At 31.1% G+C, this 23,962-nt stretch overlaps 2 protein-coding genes and 1 non-coding gene across 6 annotated transcripts; 1 reads left to right on the plus strand and 2 right to left on the minus strand.

Annotated features, from left to right (window-relative positions):
* Window positions 1–2,033: 2,033 nt before the first annotated feature.
* Window positions 2,034–2,749, minus strand: LOC102660170 (uncharacterized). The gene is made up of 3 exons (XM_041007939.1): window positions 2,739–2,749; window positions 2,290–2,696; window positions 2,034–2,149 (listed from the first exon to the last, which is right to left on the minus strand). Exons 1-3 carry the CDS (start codon window positions 2,747–2,749, stop codon window positions 2,085–2,087), a joined length of 483 nt encoding a protein of 160 aa, XP_040863873.1. The 3' UTR covers window positions 2,034–2,084.
* An 818-nt stretch (window positions 2,750–3,567) lies between these two features.
* Window positions 3,568–3,670, minus strand: LOC112998894 (U6 spliceosomal RNA). The gene has a single exon (XR_003264073.1). It is a non-coding gene; the product is annotated as a U6 spliceosomal RNA (small nuclear RNA).
* A 1,200-nt stretch (window positions 3,671–4,870) lies between these two features.
* On the plus strand, window positions 4,871–12,235 carry LOC100786895 (pentatricopeptide repeat-containing protein At5g24830). 4 transcript variants are annotated; one of them, XM_041008237.1, is made up of 5 exons: window positions 4,871–5,134; window positions 5,260–5,415; window positions 6,354–7,900; window positions 9,031–9,929; window positions 11,926–12,235. In XM_041008237.1, the coding sequence occupies exons 1-3, from the start codon at window positions 4,995–4,997 to the stop codon at window positions 7,789–7,791; spliced, it is 1,734 nt and encodes a 577-aa protein (XP_040864171.1). In that variant the 5' UTR covers window positions 4,871–4,994; the 3' UTR covers window positions 7,792–7,900; window positions 9,031–9,929; window positions 11,926–12,235. The 4 variants fall into 4 exon arrangements, with proteins under 4 accessions (XP_040864171.1, XP_040864169.1, XP_040864170.1 ...); XM_041008235.1 differs by having other exon boundaries at window positions 9,039–9,929; XM_041008236.1 differs by lacking the exon at window positions 9,031–9,929.
* Window positions 12,236–23,962: the final 11,727 nt, after the last annotated feature.

Here is a 23,962-nt window from a genome sequence, read left to right on the forward strand (position 1 = left end):
AATCCACTATAATTTGATGTGATTTTGCTGAGCCTGATTGAATCTTTATTCGATGATTTTTATCAATGGCTACAAAGTCTTCTAAGTATATGCCATGGAGGCATTTATGTGCGTCAAATTTGATGTGCTCAATTTCGGAGGTTACTACTAGAAATAATAATAGAGTGGGGAAATGAGGACCATCCTATCAATTTAGTGGCCCTCGTAAGTTTTTCACTATGTCACTACTAATAACATTCACATTCACATGAGCAAATTTACATATTTTTTGGGTAGTAATCTCTATTGAAGGATCGATGATCATCTTTAGGATCGATGATCATCTTTAGTGAAATTTTCTTTTTTTAATTATATTTTTATCATCCACAAAAGTAGAACATAAAATTTTATTTAAAAGGATCAAATCCAATTTAACTTGGAGCAACAACTTTGTTAAAGAACCATTTGCATACTAAATTCAAATTAATTAAACTTGAATTTCTAGGAATATCAGATTTCTGCTTAATGGTTACTTTCACATATATCTTTTGTGAGATGAGGGGAAAGATGCATCGATTAATGTTGGTCTCTTTATGTGTAGAAGATAGAGCACCAGACCTGGATACTGATTAACTGGTGAAGTCAGTGCAGAAAAAAATTAAGGGCAGTTCCCTGAATTGAATCAATTGTATCGTATATTGCTCCCCTAAGGAAAAGATATAATTCTTATTGCAGTGGAACTTCCAACCAAGTTCCTTTGTTGAGTGTTCACAATGTTACTCAAGACTTTTTATTTTTATTTTTATTAGATGATACTTAAAATGTCATGACCATCTGGTTGATTATCTAAAGACTAGATTATTGTATACTAACCTTGGTAGGGTGTAAGTGTCTGAGTATTTGAGAGCATGCATATAGAGTAAAATCATACATAGATACCACCCGAACAATAATTCTTCCATCCACAGACCACCATCATAAAGTTAAAAAGTAATTTAACACAATATTTAAACTTTATCCAATAATCTCCCCAACTTGTAATGTGAAAGTTTATATACTAATCACAGAGCATCCATACATGGATTTCATTTCCTTCACATTTTGCACTTTTAAACCGTACCAAGTGGGGCAATCCATAATATAAAGTTGGTTCATGCTAAATATACCTCCCATTTGTACTTTTACACCCCTTCCACTTATTGAAAAATAATAAGAGATAAGAGGTGTACAAGTAAAGACGGAGGAGGGTGTTTAACAAAATCCTACAAAGTTGTATTACGGATTGTTTAGTTCATAATACCCTTTGAATGCACCAAAGCAAATGATGAGGTGCGTTAAATAATATCCCAAGAATCAGGTCAATTGGGCCTAACCCAGTAAACTAGATTGGGCCTGTAAAATGTTGACAAAAATATTATCAGGCCTATTTGACCCAATATTGTTTTTTATTTTTGACTGAAACCCAATATTGTTTTTATTATTTTTTCATTTGAAATTCATAAAAATTTAGACGAAAAATTGAGCCAATTTAGCCTAGGCCGGATCAAGTCGCTTTCGACACTTGATTCATTGGATAGAAGCCACCCATTTGACGATACTACTCTCAAATGTGATTTCATCCACAAAGCTCTAAGACCTTAAGAAATTTTGGTACATTTACAATCAAACTAATAACATATTAGTATACGATTTGTTTCATTGTCAGAATCTAAATGTTATTCTACATGATCATAGTTTCTTCCTTTTTTTTCTTTTCATCCGAACAACAAAAGTATTTTTTTTCTTCTCTTCTCTTTATTTTTCTCTTATTTTCTCCCCCACATTCAAACACGTGTCAAAACATATTGTGAACCAGATGGAGAGATTTTAAGACTCAAGTCCCATGTATACCAATGTTTTAAAAACTACACTCATAGTTAAAGCAATTACAACACTAATTTAGAATTTATTACTGAATTGTGATATAAACACATTAGAATAATATTATATGCTAGTATTAATAGATATTACAAAGAGTTAGCTCACATATAAGCCATGTAAAAATGATAATCCGGAAAAAAAATTACTTTAGCTTAGTTCTGCTCTTGCTTGTTTTACCTTTCTTCTTAAAAGGCGTTGGATTCAGCAATCGCCTGAAGGGGAATAAACCTTGACTTCACTCTCAATCCACCTAGAGATAATGGAAATATACTTCATTATACTTGCCACTTGCATCACAAAATTTAAAAGGGTAACATGCAAGTGAATGAATGGGCAAAAAATTACAGATTTCAATAACCAAATAAAGATATTAGTCAATGAGTGGGGCACCTGAGGCAGTGCTCACTTCACTAAGCCTTTTATCTTTCATTATAACATCTGGCAATAAATGTTTTGCAGCAGTGGAATCATATTCCATTTTCATCTCATCAAGTTCAAGTGCATCAGTTTCCCGTTTGTCCTCCATTGAAGTATCAGAAATTGATGTGTTTAACTCCAAGACTGGTTGCTCTGCAATTTTTAAATCTTCATTTGGCAAAGCTTCACGAATCCTCCCAATTTGTTCATTTAAATTAACATCAGAACTTTTCTCATTATTACATTTATCATGAAAACCAGGGGACGGAAGGCCCTCAGCCACTGAAATAGAGTCAATGGCTGCCGGAATGTTTGTCTCCTTCAAATTGACAGCATCAGTTGTTCCACTACGTATATTTTTCTCTAAAATGTTGTCACACCTAAAAAAAAATACTTATTAAAAATACTCTATACAAACTCACCTTAGTATCATTCTCACTTTAAAGTAAAATAGAATAAGAAAAAAATGGAATAAAAATAAAAAAAACAGTGAAAAAATAGGTACTTAGATGGATAGAAACAAGGTGGGGGAAAATCACTATTTTAGATGAACCAAAAAGAAAGTTGAAAGAAATAAGTTAAATGAAAAAAATTACATTTTATATCATTATTTTCTAATTCAGCATCCTAAAACTTTTTGGGTTATAACATATGAGGTTACTCCCCGTGCTTAATCTGCTTACACTTATCTCTATCCTGCTTGTTATTATTATTATTATTATACCTTAAAAAATACTGGGAGTGGAACAATTGACACGGGAAATATTAAAAGTGCAACCCACTTATCTGTTTTTTTTCCCTTTGTTTTGTTTTAGAGAAATCAATAAAAATTGCTTAAAGATATAATGAAAGACCTAATGAGTCCCTGCAATTGCAGTGTGCAACCCACTTACTCTACTCACTATCCAATTAGTTCAGTTTCTCCTATTTAAATTAGAGACCAAGTTCTTCACTCCCAATCATGTAATGTAATAAACTGATAAATGGATCCACGTATTAGTATAAGATACATTAACACAACTAAATAGTTCAATTATCTCATGATATTCATTGCATAAACCAGAATCATAGGAAGAAGCATAAAAACCAAAAGAAGACACCCGAACTGAGCAGAGATTTCTGAAAAAAGATTGGAAAGTGAAAGCATAACCGTTTGCAACGTAAAAAAAAATACTTCCCAAAAATCATATTCGAAATATGCCCTAGTTACTGAACCAAAAGAAATAAAATTCTAAACGTAGAAACTGAAAAAAAGATTTGGACCATTTCTCGATTTGTGCGTGTCATCCTTGCGCAGGGGCCATGCTAATCTTCTCTGTATCGTTCCAATTTTATCGGATGTCCCCGAAGGGACAAGCTTTGTTGTTGTGCATCTAGTTATAAACATTAATAATTTAATAAGTTTAGACGGTGTGGGACTTAAATGGGGAACGAGACCACATGACATGCGCTGAGTCCTGTAAGTTAGGGAATGAAACAACAAGGCAAGATTAGTGTATCTCTCTCAAGTTTCAGGTCTCAATATAAACAGGGTAAGAGAAAGATCCAAGTATTTTTTAATGTATTTAATTAACTATAGTTTATCTATCGGTAGCCTTTCTAGCTTCATGATGACTCTGCTCTGCCCCATTGCAACCTATTTTTTGTTTGTTTTTTTTCTTCCTTTTATTAAAGCCTATTTTATATATCTGACACTTTACCATTTATTTTGTTCAATATTACTTATTACTAGGTACTTCGTTTTACACTTTTTCTTTTGACCATTACTTCACTTTATACTAAATCACACATGTCAAACGTTCAACCAAAAACAAATCTCAATCACTCTTTTACTATCACGTGTCAAGTATAGCTCCCAGTGCAACGTCATATCTGCAATTCTGCATACTACTCAGTACTCAGTAAGTAAAAACTGATGTATGTGGCATAAGTATTTTAGGTTTAAAGGATGGAAACAAAAATGACCAAAATATAAAAGAAAGAATAAAGTAGAGTGCAATATAGGGAATGAGCTAACAAACTGCTAATCAAACATGGCCTTTTGTTTCTGAAAAATCAGAATATTGAAGGAAATAAAATAAAGACAAATGTTAACCTATATGTTTGTTAGGCTTACATGAGAATAGAGAATAGCTTAGTACATCAAATTTCCAAACAAAAATGAAACCAGCCTCTCAATAGTGATTCAACTGCTTTCTTGAGTGAAAAGTCGGTCCAACAATAAGTGATGTTTAAAACAATTTTTTTAAACTTTTCTTTCTTTTTTTTACTTTAAATGTGTAGACTTTTTTTATTAACATATTTGATATTTTTATTAGCATATAAGGTCTTTTTTATTTTATAAATATTAATAATAAATATTTTTTGTTGACGATTTTAAAGTATAAGTTTTAGTCGTTTTATTCTTAGGTGGTTCTGTTTTATTTTTTTCACTCCTGTTTATGCAATGGAAATACAGCTAAAAGACATCCATGTGAGTAGTGCAAATAGCAACTCGGGTTGGTTTAAGAGCCCAATTGGGTTAGACCCATAACATTCCAATTAAACTCAACTCAACTCTGCTTCTCTCTTCCCTCCTTGCGCAGCCAGCAGCAAGTTTGTCTATCTCCCAATATTCTTCTCTTGTCAACAACACAGATCTCAAATGCCTTAAAGTTCAATCTGAGTAAGTAACACCCATGGCTGAAACCCTAATTTTCTCCGTCCCCACCGGAGAACCTTCTTTCTTAATATTCCTAAATCGCACCTTTCTCTCCATCAAACGACGCCTCCTCGCTCGCATTCTTCGCTACCAAAACGACGCCGTTGCACACTCCAGGCACGCCATTTCATTTCTCTCCCCCGCTAAATCACACTTGCATTCATTAATGAATTTGTATCTCTTTCTTTCGATTTTCTCAAGACGACGACGACGGCGACGTCGTTTGTTTGTTACTGTTGCAGGATTTTCCGTGAAGTGGATGATTCGGCCACTGAGAAAAAGTGCGAATTAAACGCCGGAGATTGTTTGTCAAACGACGGCGGGAATGGACGACACGCCGTTTTCAATGCGCTGGATACTATGCTTAAGGACAGTTTAGAGCGTCTTAAGATGATGAGGTTAGTTTCGATTTATATCAAATTCGAAGAATTTAGTTTGAACTTTGAAGTGATATGTTCGTTCAATTTAGTTACCATAGTGACATTCATATATGATATGGGAATAAGAAGAATAAATATTGAGTTATTGACTGTTAGATATTATTATTATGAATGATTAAGATTAAGGATGCAATTGGATGAACATATTAATTAAGCACTTATTACATGATAAGCAAGTACATATGTATAGGTCCTGTTTGGACGAACTTCCCAACAAGCACTTAAAGGATAAGAAGATAAAAAGATGAAATGAATTATACTTCTCCCTTAAGTTAGAATTAGCTTAAAATCAGCTTTTGGGGAAGTTAAATGAGAGAACTTCTAATTGCATTAGCTAATTTTAACTTATGGGAGAAGCTTTTTTGCATTTCACCTTCTTATTTTTTTGTCCTGTAAGTGCTTGTTGAGTCATTTATCCAAATTGGGACTATGTTGCTTTTATAATCGAATAGTGAACATGGTTAAACTATTTTCACACACCTTGTAAGTTATTTTCATAAGTTATCCTACAGAACATATCGAATTTTGCTGAAAACTGCTTATGGACTTATCATATTCATTAGATATTTTCACTGGCTCTTTCAAACACTTACACAAGTGTTTATGTCATAAGTCTAAGTAATCTGTAAGTAGATCTTCCAAACAAACCATAAAACACACAGGTCATATGAGTTTTTAAGAGGTCATGTGACTTTTTGAAGGGACCTATATTATGTGATTTTAAAAAGCTTATAATCTTGACATCCATGAATGGTTGTATGGCCTAGATTTGTTCCTATCATTTAAAAATGGCTTTGTCACTAGCTATATATATTGTATACCTGTCTGTTTTATGTAAACATTAGCAAAAAGATGCAAGGGATTCCGATGAGTGACTTTTGGGTTAAATGTTGCAGGGAAAACTTATGTCTGGTAAAGACTGGTCTAACTATAGGATATGCATGTGAATCCAAGTATGCTGAAGATACAGCTACTATTAGGCGTTTGTGCTTAGATGGTAAGCTGGGAGCAGCTGTTTGGCTTTGGGGGAAAATGGCGCAGAAAGGTGTCGTTTCTGATGTGTTTACCCACAACCATATTGTAAATGGGCTGTGCAAAATTGGGCTTCTGGACAAGGCGGATTTGGTTGTTAGAGAGATGTTAGAATTTGGTCCTCGTCCCAACTGTGCCACTTATAATACTTTGATTAAGGGCTATTGTGCTGTTAATGGTGTGGATAGGGCTTTGTATCTGTTCTCCACCATGACCTATGCTGGGATTCTGCCAAACAGGGTTACTTGTAGGATACTGGTGCATGCACTGTGTGAGAAAGGTCTTCTTATGGAAGCTAAAAGGATGCTTGAAGAAGTATTAAAGGATGATGACGAGAAAGACATACCTGATTTAGTTATCTCTACTGTATTTATGGATAGCTACTTTAAGGATGGAGCAATTATTCAGGCTCTCAATCTTTGGAATCAGATGCTTCAAAATTGTACTAAAGTTGATGTTGTAGCTTATAATGTTCTTATCAATGGATTTTGCAAGAGTCAACAAATGAACCTTGCATATGGATATGCATGTGAGATGTTTAAGAAAGGTTTACTTCCTGATGCTTTTACTTATAATATTATTATTGGTGCTCTTTGCAAGGAAGGAAAAATTAGTGAGGCTTGCTATACCGTTGGAGTTATGTCTAATATGGGAATTATGCCTGATCAAATTACATACCAGATTGTGATTCGAGGCCTTTGTTTTGCTGGAGAGATTGTTAGAGCAAAACACTTGCTTTGGTGTATGTTGAACAATTTAATGGTGCCCAAGCCTTTAATATGGAATCTAATAATTGACTTATATGGGAGATATAATGATCTTAGTAATGCATTTTTTACAAGAGATCAGATGCTGTCTTTCGGTGTTTGCCCTAATGTATTTACTTATAATGCTTTAATTCTTGCACAAGTGAAGAGTGGAAATTTCCATGGTGCTTGCTCTCTGAAGGAAGAGATGATTTCGAAATGTCTCTTTCCTGATGTGGTTACCTATAATTTGTTGATAGGTGCTGCTTGTAATATAGGACGTCTTGATTTTGCTCTTCTATTACATGATCAGATGGTGCAGAGGGGTTATGAACCAGATTTAATAACTTATACTGAACTTGTTAGGGGGTTCTGTATAAGAGGTAAGATGAAAGAGGCAGAAGAGCTCTATGCCAAAATACTAAAATCTGGTTTGTTGAATGATCATGTTCCAGTTCAGATTCTTTTTAATAAGTACTGCAAATTGAAGGAACCAGTTATAGCATTTAACTTTTATCAAGACTGGTTGGAAAGTAAAAAGGGCAGTCTTCCTTGATAAATTCCACATTGTGCCTATGGCTTTATACATCATGAAGTTCTGGAAAAAGAAAGCCGCATTTGCTCGAATGAAATGTCGGCAATCATATGAGTAATGAACACTCCAGGTGTGTGTTGACATTTTATCCATCACAATGTACTTATAGTGAACTAGTTGTGTTAGTCTCAGTCATCCAAACTGTTGCTAAATGTTGTACCTGAAAACATAAGTAGATTTTGGGTTGATAAGTGGAGCCATTTTATGTGCTGACTGCTGATTTGTGAATTAGTTTTACATAATTATATGCTGTAATTTTGTCAAAATGAAAATGGGATGCCACATTTAACATAATGCGTGTGCTGTTTGGAACTTTTATTTGATAAATTTTGATTAAATGCTTAACTTGCATGAAATTTACTTGCTATAAACCCTGTCTTACTCAGAAAATGGATGTATTCTCATTGCCTGGACCCTGAACAAGTTAGTGAGTATGTTGGACTGATCCCCATCTGGATGGCATGTGGGTCCAGGCACACTGGAGATGGACCCAATCCAACAATCAGTTTTTTGTCTATTGAGAATTAGTGACCTGCCAAATCACCTGCATGCTCTTTCTTGGACATCCTTCTACTGTGATTTCTAGGCACATCTACCTCATTTAGACTTTTGATCATGTTTCTTGTGCTTAGTAAATATTAGTATTAGATAGGTTGTGTCCTTTTGTGCCTTGTAGGTATTTTGTGAAATATCTCTCTTTTTAATAAAGTTTCCCTCTTTGCTTATTGTATTGAGAACACTGTCTTTTTGGCTTGGTATATGACCTACTATAGAGGCTGGTTTCGTTTTATCCATTTAGAAGTTGGTCTATGAATGCTATATGAGGATATTATACTGGTTATATGTGTATGCTCATCATCTCTTTCTTTAATGTTCTTGTATTTCTTTTGCAATAGTTTTTTATAGAGATTTAAATTGTGGCTCATAATTTCCAAATGTTCATGAAAAGGAAAATAGGGCAGTGTATCATATAATAAAATTTAAAGTTATCAACGCCTTAAAAAATTTCCCTTTGAAATTGAGTTTTAAATTTTAGATATGACACAGTTATTAATCTGGTTTACAAGTGGCCATGGAGTCACAACTATGATTGATTATTAATTACAAATATATCTTTAATTTTGGATTTTTTTTTCTTTTTATGCACCTATTCGTGTAGTGTAAATTATAAATTATTTATCTTGTATATATAATCTTTAGTGTAGCAGGCATCCTGCTATCTGCTATCATGATATAGCAGTTTTGGGTAGGCCACTCTGCGCTGCTATTTGGGATTGATAACTTCTTTGTAATGATCAGAAGAACCCATAATACTTTCTAGAGCAGCAGATTATCAAACCCAACCAGCAAGATTGATTAGCCAAAATTGCTTGGCTATTGCTTTGGTAGTGTATAAATTGGGAAAAACAAACAAAGCTGTGGATGTCGTATCTTGTAAAGGAGAGGAATGGGAATTAATGGCACTGACTAGGCCAATACAGAGGATGCAGATAGAGTGCAAGAAGCTGTGCAAGTAGATTCTGTTTTGAAGAAAATTTTGGACAAAATAAGAGCTGATCCTAACTCCCAACCTGGGTACACTAGAGCAGGCCTTGTTGTTTCACAATGGGAGATTGGTCATACCCACAGGATCTGAATGGGTTCCTCCACTGATTGTAGAATTTCATTGGAGTATTACAAACATGCAGATGCCTAGCAGCAAACTTGCACTGGTCAGGAGTGATGGCAGTTATGATTAAATTTGTTGCTGAATGTCCAGTGTAACAACAACAAAAATACCAAGCCTTGTCTCCAGCAGGACTCCTCCAACCCTTTCTGATATGCCCATTGTGAATGTGTATAGTAGAGGAGATAGAGAGGCTGTGGGAGTAGTGAAGGGATTAAAAAGCCTCATGAAACCAAGCCTATTGGTGTACGAGAGAATGAAGAAAAGGGTGGCAACAACAAAGGAGGAAAAGGAAGAGAGAAAATAACCGAATGGGCAGGTAGTGGAAGGAGAATGGAGGAGGGAGAATTAACTGAAGGGGCATGACGAAATTTGTTAAGGGTCTCAGTGGCCAGGTTAGATTAAGTAGATGAGCTGGTCCTCTCTCAGTCAGGTATTTACCATTTCTATGACCATATTATCTATTTCCCATCTTGTAAGGAGCTTAGCTCCATTCCATTGTTATTGTAGTGGCAGTATCTGCTTAAATCCTGTAACAGAGGCTTCTTCCTTTGAGTATTACGAGTATTTCCATTTACATTTCATGTTGTGTGGCTAGCCGGCTAGGCTTGACATTGCATGGTCTATATTGGGAAAACTAGGGATGGCAAAATGGGTCCAACCCACTTATTTTTGGCGGGCCAGGTTGAGGTTTCCAACCCGCCAGCCAACCCACTTTAACCTGCCCTGTTTTGACACGTCAAAAAACAGGTTGAGAGAGAAATGGGGCCGGCCAACCTGCCAACATGTTTTTTTATTTTTTTTAGATTTAATATTTATTTTGATATTTTATACATATATTATTAATTTTTATTTCCTTTATTTTTTGGCTAAATAAATTATTATTCAAAATTTAATGTAATACACTCAAATTTTTAGTAAGTATTTATTATTTAATATTTCATAAAAGATAAAGTTAATTAAAATATATTATTTTATTATTTTCTTAATTTTTGTCTTTGGTGGCCCAACCTGCCAACCGAAGCATATACAAGGTGGGACGGGCTAACCTGTTTTTGGCTGGTCAATAATGGGGCGGGGCGGGGCGGGTTAGCCTATTTTGCCACCCCTAGGAAAATCTCAAGTCCCACGTCAGCTAGAGATAATGCTAAAATAGAGTATATAAGTGGTGAACAACTCACATCCTATAAGCTAACTTTTGGGGTTGAGTTAGACTTAAACTCACATTTTAAGATGGTATCAGAGTCTATCCTAAATCTATCAAAAGGGTCACCCACCATATTATCCACGCACCAAACCCAAAAGTGTTGAGCGTAAGAGGGTGTATTGGAAAAAAATCCAAGTCTTACATTAGTTAGAGATAGTGTCAAGATAGAGTATATAAGTGGTGGACAAGCCTCACCCTATGAGCTAGCTTTTTGAGGTTGAGTTAGGCTCAAACCCACATTCTAAGAGTCTAGAACTTACGATTCTTGTCAATCATCTTGAAAATTGGCTCCTTTTGTCAAGAATTGAGTTAAATTTAAGATCAAATACCAATGAATAAGATACAATTTCACCCAATTTTCTTAGATTAACTAATAGTATGACGGTTTATCAAAGTTACATTGGGAGGGCATTTGGCAAACTGACTCTACCAGCAGGTTAGAAGTGGATGATCCACCAATCAAATGTCCAGAAGCGTTGGCCTATGAGTTGTTATTTGCAACAATCACCAAGTGTCACAAGTATCTGGTCAAATAGGCCATAACCATAAACCAAAGCTATATGTGAGGATGTGTATATGATCAGGGGCTTGTTTCTTGATTTTAGCTTTTAGAACAAGGCTCCTGACACACTGAGAAGATGTATTGTTAGGCCAGAAATAGTGTGAATGGCCCAAGAGTTTTGAAACTTTATAAGGAACAAGGGTGTAGTGGGGAACAAGGGGAGACTTCATTAAAAAGTCCACATAGGAGTGCCACTGGCAAGGAGTTAAATGGGATGCTAGTGAGAAAAAGAAAAGGGCGTTCTGCTTATGCAAGTAATTTTGAGGATACTGAGAGGTTATCTCTCTTTGAAATGGCCTGGGCCTGCAACAATATCTATTGCTGGCGATGGTTTCTTTTCTGGTTCAATTTTAGTCACTTCTCTGTGTATCGCTGCATAATTCTGCAGACTTTTTGAAATTGTGTTTGTGTTTAAAAATCCTTGGTAGCTTCAATCCTTTGTGCTTCTTTTCTTATCGTTGATCTAACTACATAGCTGGCTGGCACTAATAATCTGTATAAACCATATATAATTGAATCAAACATTAATGGAATTTGCACATTCAAAGTTGTGGATTTGCCTGGTCTCCAAGCTTCATTTCTGTCTATAGAATTCTTGATTATTCATTCATTTTTTATGTTATTGCTAATTGTAATTATCCTTAAATATTTTATATTCAGTTGGAGCAATTGGAAAAAGTGCTGCTTCTCTTGGTGGAGGTTATCGTAAATGTCCATAAGTGTACCATTGCCAAGCTACCTGCACAACTTGGACCAATTGTGCCTAACAGAAACTGGGGAATTTTAGGCGTTGCCACACTGGTTCATAATGTTGAATGATTCAAATTGTAACTTTAGGTGGGTGTCCTAGCTTGTAAATGTTAATGACGAGTCTGGTTTAGCTTGCATATTTGCTTGTATTTTTATTGTGAATCAGCTTGTAATTATTAAAATGGTTACTTATTCTAATAATGTTGGAATGTTGAGGCGAGATATCTATGTTTCAGCTACTTTTGATTAAGGTTTGCAAGTGTTAACTTGAGATATTTATGAGGCCTGTTTGGATGCAATGCTAGAAGTGTTTTTGAGAACTTGTCTATTAGAAAAATATCTGTATTTTCAATAGAGAAACTCTCAAAAATACTAATGACTTGTATCCAATAGGTCCATATGTGCTTTTTGGGCTGCTAAAAGGATATCAGGTGATGCTAGGTGCACCAGCTTTATTGCTTGTGCACCTAGCATTTTTTTATTAATTTCAAAATTACCCTGCATCGAAGGTATGCGAGTTCGTGGTTGATCTGTATGATTTATACGGATCTGTATGAATCATATGAATCAACTTGAGTGAAGGATATTTTTGTCCATTCACTTAAAATGCTGGGTACACCTAGCATCACCGAAAGATATCAAATAAATTACATGTTATAGATTAAGACTAGTTTTCTGTTATTCTACATCTATTAATTTACTCCACTTGTTCTGAAGTATATGTTAGCATTCTAACTTTTTTGTGAATTCCACATTGCAGGATTCAGGTTGATTTTTTTTTTTTCCCGTTTTTGTATTGTGTTTTCCGTAGTCATGACAAACTTGAATCGTTTCCTCAAAGTGCCTTCCATAAATACTGTAAAGCTTTTATAGAGGGTGAAGGAACACCTTAGTTGAGAAATATATACCCACATAAAATTGAGGCCCATCGGAAATGTAAATTGGCGTTGAATATTGTGATGTCTGGGATTTTAAGATGGAAATTTGCACATTCAATATTTTTTTAACATATCCTTGACTATCTACACTTTCCAAACAAAAGTATAGAAGTTTAATTAATCAATTAAAATGCTGTAAAAAAATTATTCAATTTAAAATGATGTAGTCATAGGTGATTAATTCAGGTGATATATGCATCTTAAATAAGGTTGCCTTTGAGTCTTGTATATCGAAAAAAAACTTTCATTAAAAGAACTAATCTTGCCATATTATGATTGTTCTTGAATTGAGCAAAATTGTATCTCTCGAAGGATATCTATGGTCTATCGTTTTTCTTTTTTCTCTAAAAACATTCCAAGAATTTTGCATTGTATTATATTAAATGTGATTTGAAATTGCATTATATCACATGCTAAAATTTAAAGTGAATGATATATGTACAAAGGCATGGGCGGAGCTACGAGGGCTTAGGGGTTGCTACGGCCATTAGTTATTATTATGAAAATTGAGAGCTATAAATATAAATATAGACCATTAAATTATATTTGAATGATTAAGTTAAAGTAAAAAATGTACATACCAATAAATCGTTGATTTCTCAAATAAGGTCTTAAGGTTTAGTCTTTGTTAATGGAAAAAAATTAATTAAGAAAAAAAAATCATAAATAGTCAGTCAAATTTGTCAAAAATTAATCATCAGATTAAAAAACTAATTTAAATTGAACCACAAATTTTTTATGATAAGATTGAAAGATGTTTATCTTTTACATCAAAACTTATGCAAACCAAGTGCCTAACCCATTTGAATTGAGACACACTTTTTTCACGATAAGATGGATTTTTTTTATTTTACCTCAAAAGTAATGCATACCAAGTAGGAAACACCCGTACAAAAACCATGTTGTAGAGGTCTATACTCCATACACACAAAAAAAAGGTAGGTTGTGGTCCACGTTCCTTTTATACAGTGACCCAAAAGCTTTTCGATTTGTATTCAGTTACCATCTTCCTCTTCCTTTCATCATTCGGGTTCGATTGTTTCTCTTTTTTAATGAAAAAAACAGATGTATGTTTAATTTAAAAAATATGCTTATTAATTCAGAATAATTACATGTTTTTTGAAAAATGTATTTGTAAAAAAAATGTTAAAAAAAAATATAGAAAGTCTTTTAGTGTGTATATATATATATATATATATATATATATATATATATATATATATATATATATATATTTGTAAAAATGTATGTCATACAAAATTAACTTTGTTTCTAAAAAAATTAAACAAATAGATTTATAACTTCAAACAAAAACATGTTCTGAAATAAAAAAAGTTATAAATAATGGACAACATTAAAATATACAACAAGAAATCAAATAGCCTACTTATTAGTGTTAGCTGAGATTCCACCAAAAAAGTAAATAGTGTTAACTGAGATAACTCAGATAAGCAAGGCACCATACTAATATTTCACCATCACAAGTATAGTTATCATGAAATGATGATATAATAGGTACTCAATACGAGGAATAATATGTAACTTTTGTTGATATATAAAATATGTGATTATTTTTTCATTAAAAATAGTTTATTATTATTTATCATTTCTAAAAATAATATGCTTGCAGTAAATTATCATGAAAGCTAGAGTATAATAATTTTATAAGTTAAGGACATTAAATACACACTATTTCTTCTTACACATTTTTAATGTGTATGTTTACATGAGTTGTTTAACTTTTAACATTGTTTAAGATTTTTTTTCACTGAGTATATGACATGGAGTTGTTTATATAAGTATCGTTGTTTATGTGAGTAATTGTTGCTTAACAACATTATACCATAAAGAACATATTTTCAAGTATCGTAAGACCCATAAAATTAATTTAAACACTCACTTTAACAATCTTAGTATTGAAATGAATTTTTATTTAAAGTACTTATGTGTAATTGTAAGATCTTCAAAATTATGATAAATAAATAATATAAGCAATGTATTATACATGCTCTTATAGAGTGCTAAATATTTTTTAAAATATAATAAATACTTTCAAAATATAATTAATATGCAATAGTTTACTAGGAATCTATTTCAATTTATAAAAGCAGATCTTTAATAAGTTTTAAATTTAATTTAATAATCTTTTTGGTGAAAATAAATAAATTATGTTTTAATATATTTTAATAATTTTTAAGAAAATCGCTTTCCAATTTTTCTTGTTCCAATAATACTTTGGTGTGTACAAAAAAAAAAACTTTGGTGTGTTTAGAATGGAAATTTTAATAGAGAAATTAAATTTTTAAGAGAATTTAAAATACCATTCAATTCATCAAAATGGTTTGTTTGGATATCAAATCTATTTTTTTTTAAAATGATTGGAACTTTATAGTTTTTTTAAGAAAAATAAAATAATTTCAAATAACATCTAAAATGATTTTTCTTTCTTTCAAATAACACATAAAATGAAATTTTCATCCGAGGAAAGTTAAATTACTTTGTCTAAACAAAATATTTGAAAAATGGAACATTTTACTGAGTTTCCACAAATTTTAAATTCGTTGACAATTTGAATTTTGATCCAAACATTACCAATAATTTGTCTCTTATTAATCTTGATTATTTTTCAGAGGCTGAATATGAAAAACGTGCACGTTTCAGGTACCATTATTATTATCATTACTCTCATTGATATATCACATCTTCACATACGAAAAAAGGGGATGCAAATCCTCCCAAAAACATTCGAGAATCACATGAATTGTAGTTGTTGCCTCCACCAGCAGATAAAGAACACACTTTTCTCAATCTGTCACTGTAATCGGTTAGGAAAACACTAATGCTTTTTGGTAACCACGTAAACATCTCCAAAATCTGTGTTTGCGGCCCCTCCCCTAGTAAACCATTAAAGGGCAAGTCATTCTCAACTTGATTGCCTAGTAAAATCAATTTTGGTACAACTTTAATTTCTATGTAGTATACACAGTCAATCGATAAAAAATTATTATCAATATGATTTTTGATATAATTATTATAAAAATTAATAAATTTATTATACAGGTTTGTGATTGATGTTTACATTGCTAATATATAAATTATTTACTCTTTTTTTATATACATTGAAAAATGCTATAAGGGGTACAAATTAGTGTCTCTATCCAACTCAAATTTCCTACCTGGAGTCATTGAATCTAGGGCACACATTTCCCTTCCCACAAAGGTCTAGAAAGTCCCTTTTTTATTGGCCCTTGCTTTCACTCAGAGATTCCATTTTTGTCAAATAGCACACAAACACACACTCACTCACTCCCCACAGCTAGCTTGTAATTTTCATCAAATAAACTGTTGCATAAGTGAACTTGGACACCCCATTATATGCAAAAATGGACCCTATACAGATTAGGTCTGGCTTCAGGTGCTGACTTACTGCCACTCACACTATCCCTCTTTGTTAGTGTTGTGCAAGTGGTGCTGTCGGGAGAGGAAGTATGTGGCTAGCTTCACCAAAAGGGTAATATCATAGACCTAATTAAAATAAAATATTATATACTATATATATATATATATATATTAATGAAATTTATTTCGTGGCTATGTTAATGTGCATGTGTGTGAGTGTGTGACCAAGAATATATATTAATATCTATATATTATTATTATTATATACATAAAATGCTATTGGATATCATTATAGTATATGCAGATTGTGATAGTCGGCCAAACCTTTGAAGATGAGGTTACAAGCTAGCACCAAAATTAGGTACGTACGTACATTCATAGTCATTTCATCTCTATATGGTGCTTCTATATGTCTTGTATTGCTTAATTTCACAGAGGAAAATTATGTGAAAAAAAAGGTTAATATATATATATATATATATATATATATATATAAGGTATCGTCGGCCAAACCTTGAAAGTAAAATTAATGGAGAAAGTTACATATATGTGTTAGGGTGATAATAAAAATTAATATTAAAAAAAATTAATGAAGCACTGGGTTTCACAGCAGCAAATGGGAGAAAAGCTTTTATGCATTGACTGTGGTTGTCCCATTTCAAAAAAGGAAAGATTTTCATAATTACTTTGAAGACCATATTGCCATGAAAAGGACTCAGTAAAAAAGTTTGAAAAACATGATTTGGAATTATTACTCGTAAAAGATTAAAGTAATATTCTCACATATGATAATTATGCACGCATCACTTAATATTAGGAACAAAGCATGCGGTTTAAGCATTGATAGCCATCACCGTTTACTGAGCGCGAATGTAAACTTTATGGTAGCTAGTAGATAGGACACTGTTAAATTGTGTACCATATTGCATGATTATGCTTTTGGTGGTGCACCGTTAAGAGATTGAGGTGAAGATTGATACTACTGTATAAAAATATTATGTCATGTGCGAAATTTTAGATGCTCTTAAGAATTATGTTTCATTCATTAATATCATCTCAATTATAATATTTTTTTAAAGTGACTTTTTTTTTGTCTTTGACCATAAATTAGACCATAGATTACATGTGATATATTTATTGTCGTTGCCTCAATCTTTTTTACACATAATAAGAATCAATATGAAGTTCATTATAATGTGAGAGAAACTTAATTATTTTACACCTAAATGACTCTGATCACAAGTCCCAATAATATAAGTTCATCAAATAAGGAGGATATAAATTAAGAAGGTTTAGCTTAATTAATTGAAATGTGTGTAAGTTATTGAATTTTTTTAATATTTGAATTTGATTTCTTCTTAATTAGGAATAAAAAAAAAAGATAGAAACGAGGTAAGGATATCTTTGAAAACACTTGTCCCTTGCTTTAAATAAGGTTCATTTCTTTAAAGTTTTTTTTATTTAAAATATTATCCTTTCATTAATTTTATTTATTTATTTTGGTCTTGATATTTAATCATTTGAATTTCGATCCTTTGAGTACTAATAATTTAATAAATAAAAATTAAAATGACCAAATTTTCAGAAAAAAAACACAAATTAATACCTTAAAAAGTAAAAGTTCACGAAGACTATAAATGAAGACTATGAGTAGTGATCTAGATAAGCTTTTGATCTGTTCAAAGGCCAATTAAATTTGCTTTAGGTTGACGGGGTTGATGATGGAAAGTTGAATAATTAACAAGGAGGTGAAGGAGAGAGTAGCTACAAAGATACTTTAACGAGTAGCTCAATATATATACAACAAATAATTGAATATATTTTTATTCCTAAAAAAGTAGGTTGATTATGATTTTGGTCTTTTAAATTTTTATTTCAGTTTTTGTAAAATTTAATATTTTTGTTTCAGTCTTTGTTGTTAAGTAACATTTATAGTATGATAACTTATCATATAATTAAGAAGTTTGAGAGGATAGTCACATATCATTTTTGTATATATAATAAATTTTTTTTTTTAAATTCATCATCTTCTCTGCTTTGAAAATAGATTTTAAAAGCACACTTTACTTAAAAAAAAAACATATAGCTATCTTGTTAGATCCCATAATGACATGATGTCATTATCCTGTCAACATTGCTATTATTTCATCAATAGAGACTAAAAAAATATATCAAATTATACAAAAACTAAAACCAAAAGAATTTGTTTTAAAGGACCAAAGTCAAAATAACCCTATTTTTTTAGAGACGAAAATAATGTTTAATCCTATATTAAAGTAAAGATTTTTAGATAGAAATTCTACCTGGTAATATTACTAACACTTTATGTATGTTATCTTATTTTTTAAACAATAAAATTAATTTAAAGTTAGCAAAGATTTAAAAATGAAATAGAACTGGTTTGATAGTTTTAACTTAAAAACTCTTTTTATAACTACTATAATTAATTAGCTCTTTTTTTAAAGCTATGTCTTTCCCTTTTCTTTTATAAAAAATAAGCTTCTTATTTTTTCTTAGAGCTTTTATATGAATTTATTTGACCCAACTTCCTTTTTCAAGGTGAAGAAAAAAAAAAACTACTTGATCAAACAGTACCTTACAGCCTCGAATACAAGTAAAAGTCTATTTGGATAAAAGTTAAAAAAACTTTTGAGAGTTTCTCTTTTAAAAATAGTTTTTTTTTTAAAATAAAAAAGCTCTCAAAAGATCTTTCTTACTTTGTTTTCAGACAAACCTAAATCGTAAATAGATCATATAAACATAATCATGAAGTAATCCTAACAAAGAATTGACTCTTTCTAAGCATTAAATATTTTTAAACTCTAGCACAGGGGTATGAACAATTGGCAAAGATTCTTTACTTTCGGACATAGGGAGCACCATGTGGTACAATGATTTATGTAGTGTGCATAGGTCGTGTTTAGATAAATTTTCTTATAAACATTTCTATGAAAAGAAAATAATTAAAATATATTGAGTTTCTCTCGTTTAAGTTAAAAATCAACTTATACATGCATCACAACTTTTGAAAAAGTTAAATGAGAAAGCTTTTCAATAAAAATTTAAATGCATAAGTTATTTCAGCTTACAATTTATTTTACACTTCCTATTTTTTTTTATCTCCTATAGTTATTTAAACATGATCATATCGAGCTTTGGATTGATACCTTCATCTTATAAAGGATTTCAACAGGTAGAACCATCTTGAACTTGTTACATTGGGCCTTTACTGCAAATCCTGAACAAGTAAAAATATTAAATTAATTAGTATTTTAACGATTAGGCTAATTTCCAAATGAATAAAAACACAATAATTGACATTTAAAATAATTATAAGGATCAAAACCTAACTATGTAAAAATTACATGAACATATTAATCTTAATCCTTATCCGGATCCCTTCTATATATTTTTTTTCTCAGCATAAAATGTAGATTACCAAGCTTAAGATACATTAGAAGAAATAAAAACCTTCATGTGGTACTAAAGAATATTGATGTTTAGAATTTAAAAATAATAATAATAATAATAATAATAATAATAATAATGAAAATATTATTAAAATTAGCACATTTTTATTACATATTAAATAGTTACTTCACAAAAACAGTTAGCACGTCAATGATGGTTAAATAAATATATGTTGACCTTTTACTAATTTAGAGGGTGGCTATATCATTATAACTAGTAATGATAATGTAATGTCAAGCAAAAAGGGTCTATGACATGATAGCCACAGAAAACTACATATCTATCTCCTACAAGATCACAAATTATTAAGCCTAACGGTTCCAACATACTATGAATTATTAGTGTAGGGAAGGATTGATCAAAGGCTTTAGGCTTCACCGGTAGTTGCTTATAAGGAACCTAAGAAGCACACCGAGACGTTATTAATTAGTTCATAATTCTGTCAAACATTTAACTAGGTTATATTATTCTATATACCCTTCTATGATTTTATGAATTTTTAATAGGGATAATTCAAAAAAGTTTTTAATAAAGCTTTTAGCGAAATTTAACATTAAATTTAAAAGCTTTTACCCTATAATTTAACCAAGTTTAAATTAAGTTTTATATACGGACTTAATTAGTCTTTTATTTTTTAAACAAATTTTGCTAACTAGTCCTTCTTAATCCTGAATCAAACTTTGTCGAATAATTTAACACTCAACATCTTACCTTCTATTATTATTATTGATCAATCTGCTTAGTAATTTGATTCATTTTGCAACCTTTATTAGGTCAAGAGTTTGATTCATTCAACTTATGATTAAAGTATTCCGTCCCTTATATAACACAATTCACTTCAACCTTGAATTAGACACACATCCAAGAAATTAACTACCTGACCACCCAAAATTCATTACCTAGAAACACCAAGTGATAAGCCTTTAAGTCACCCAAGACCTCCAAAAATTACCATGTATTCATGTCAAAATACAAACCCTAATCACGAAGATATAGCTATGTTATCCAATCCATGAATGGCCATTCACACTGAACCAATTTTCATCAAACCTCATAAGTCAATACCACCCACTTTAGACACATTGCACTTCAAAATTATCCTTGTAGATAATAACCAGCCACCAGATTTATGTCTCTATGTAGTAGATTCCTCCACCCCATCACGAACTCTATATATATGTACCTGTGTTGTACCCTTGAATAAATTATCAATATCAAGTATTAACCCCATCCATCGTACCTAGATATGGCAATGGGATGGGGTGGGGACGAGTATTGTCTCCATAATCTTCGATTTTGAATTTTCAACATATCTTTATATCTGTACCTGATATCTGACGGGTTAAAATTTATCATCTCATCCCCATACCCGTTGGATATCGAGTATCCTCGATCCCGTCACGTACCCGATTCAAATTAAAAAAAAAAGAATTTTTTTTAAAGAAAATATTAAAAAATTGATTTTAGAAAAAATAAATTGATTGTTAAACATTTATTTTTAACTACTTATATATTAATAAATTTATTATAGCGCATGTGTCTACAAAAATCATTAAGAAAAAAATATTAAATTATGTAAAAATTCTAAAATAAAATTAACTAATAATAAAAATTTTAGACCTTTTGATTAAATTATGCAATAATTCTAAAAATTTTAAGTGGCGGGGCGGATCCAGTTTCGGGGTCGGGGCGGATGTAATAATCTCATACTCGTACTCATACCCGACTTTTGATTATCAGGAAAAACCCGAACCCGAATCCATACCCGGTCAACTCTGATATTACTTGTCAAAGTCGAGACAGATTCGGACGGGTACCCATAAATACGAATTTTCTTGCCATGTCTAATCGTACCGTCTACATTGCCAAACACCACCCATTGCCACATGGCCACAAAAGTTTCTTTTCCTTTATCTCTGCCATGAAATTATATACAGAAGCATCACCAAGTCAATAATTTGCTTAAATGTGAGTTTTTTTCTCTAGTTAAAAGAGGATTGAGGATTGTGCTTGGAGGTGTAATGTAGTACCAAGGTTCCGTGTGTAAACGATTATAACTTTTAAGGGATACATGTTAATAACCAACAAGTTATAAATTCATATTACAGTTGGTTCTTATATTTACAAATAATAAAAATAATAATTCTTAAAAACATCATCTTTTAGTCCTTACACATACTATTTTTAATCACTATCAATACATATATCATTTATCCTTTTTCTAAAAAAGACAAATAATAAAAATATATTGTGTTTTAATTTTAACATTAATTTCTTTACAAATTAATCTGTTTGGAAAGACATACTTGCCACTAGGGATCGATTACAAAGAAATAATTAGGATGTATAAATATCTTGGAATTGAATGGAGTTAATAAATGATCGTTTCTGCTCCATCACTTGATTATCTCATTCATATAATCTATTTTATTCTATTCTTACGTTGTCTACATTTGATACACAATGATAAATGATAAAATTGAAATTAAATTAAATGAAAATCTGCAAGAAAAGCGGAATAAGCACCAACTCATTTGATTGCGAAAAGAGTGACAATTCTCATCTTATAAAGAAGAAATATTCATGTTTTGCTTGTCTTTGGGTAATCAGGACCCAAATAAAATAGAATTGTCATTCGGTCTTTTCAAAGAACAAAGCAAGGAATAATCACTATTGTATAATACAGACAAATTAATATGACTATTTCACAGAATCAAATGTACCCTTAATTTTATTGAGATTTTCACAGATTTTTATTCGTTAATTCAGTATCATATTCTTCAAATTTGACTTAATTATAAAAAATATAAAACTCTTAAAAAATCACCTTTAATTTACATCGATTTAATTTGTTCATCGTAAATATTTGAATTTAATTTACAATCAAATATTTAAAATATTTTAATATTTACAAAAAAAATATTAGTACTATCCCACGTGCTTGAATCTTTATTTTATTTTATCAATGATGATCTTTTGTTTCCGTTTAATAGAACGTATTGTAAGTGAGAATATTAGTAATTAGTAAAAGTTTATTAAAATATGTTAATACAATTTCATTTATAAAATTATAGCCATATGAGATAACGATACTTAAAAGTTAAAGGCAAGGGTCTTATTGCTTGACCTTAGAGTTGGACTTACATTATACTTCATTTACATTTTGTTTGTTTATGATGAAATGGGGAGGAATAAAATTGGGAGGTTTGGAAGAAAAGTGAATAAAGTTTTCTAAAATCATTTGTTTCTGGGTAAAATGGATAGGAAAGTTCTCCAATTTCCATGGCTGACTCCATAAGGAATTAACCTCCCTCCATACTGGTATGTTAAATATAAAATGTTAAATTACATTTTGGCTTGGGTTAAAATCAACTCACTTTTATTTTTATACTCAAATTTCATGTATGTTTTTCATGCATCAGAGATATAAGGATAATTGAGTGATAAGAAGAAGAAAAAAACATTATCTATGTTCGATTTTTTTTACTAATAAAAATTAATAAGTTAAATATTTGTCGATAAAAAATATATATTTTCCATGCAGATCATCCTCTCAATTGTTTAGAGTTGTTCTCCACAATATTCGAACCCTACCCCCTTAATATAATATGCTTCACCTGATTTGTGAATTAATAGAGACAGAGATAGAAACCATATTTTTTCCTACATCTATCTTAGATTATTGTCACCTGATCATAACACATTAACAATTGAAATAGGTGAGATGATTTGTCAAAGGTTTATATTTTGGCCTGCATATATAACACCATAAGGATCGAAGCAACTCGAATGGTCAGACTTAAATTTTTTAAAATTATGCTTAAGTAGTACAAATACTAAGCCTTAGACATCAAAAAAGAAGTTTATTAATTAAACTTGATAACCTATTTATATACTTATACAATATAATTATATTATAATATATATAAATATATATATATATATATATATATATATATATATATATTATATAGTTGTATGTAAAACATAATAATATAAAAATATAATTATTAATAATAGGCCTACTTTGATTAATAGATCTATCAACCTATTAACATACTTATAGATTAGATGAAATTTTTATGCAGGTCAAACTTAAAAAAAAAAACTTACAATAGATATATAAGTTAAATTTACAT

Source organism: Glycine max, chromosome 13, assembly GCF_000004515.6.
Source record: "Glycine max cultivar Williams 82 chromosome 13, Glycine_max_v4.0, whole genome shotgun sequence".
Classification (NCBI taxonomy): domain Eukaryota; kingdom Viridiplantae; phylum Streptophyta; class Magnoliopsida; order Fabales; family Fabaceae; genus Glycine; species Glycine max.

Excerpts from the sequence above, each read along its gene's own strand:
- LOC102660170 (XM_041007939.1), bottom strand. Across the intron at positions 2,150-2,289 it reads TGAAGTGAGCACTGCCTCAG|GTGGATTGAGAGTGAAGTCA; the intron begins GTGCCCCACTCA and ends CATTATCTCTAG.
- LOC100786895 (XM_041008237.1), top strand. The coding sequence starts at position 4,995 with ATGGCTGAAACCCTAATTTTCTCCGTCCCCACCGGAGAACCTTCTTTC. Across the intron at positions 5,135-5,259 it reads GACGCCGTTGCACACTCCAG|GATTTTCCGTGAAGTGGATG; the intron begins GCACGCCATTTC and ends TTACTGTTGCAG. Across the intron at positions 5,416-6,353 it reads GAGCGTCTTAAGATGATGAG|GGAAAACTTATGTCTGGTAA; the intron begins GTTAGTTTCGAT and ends TAAATGTTGCAG.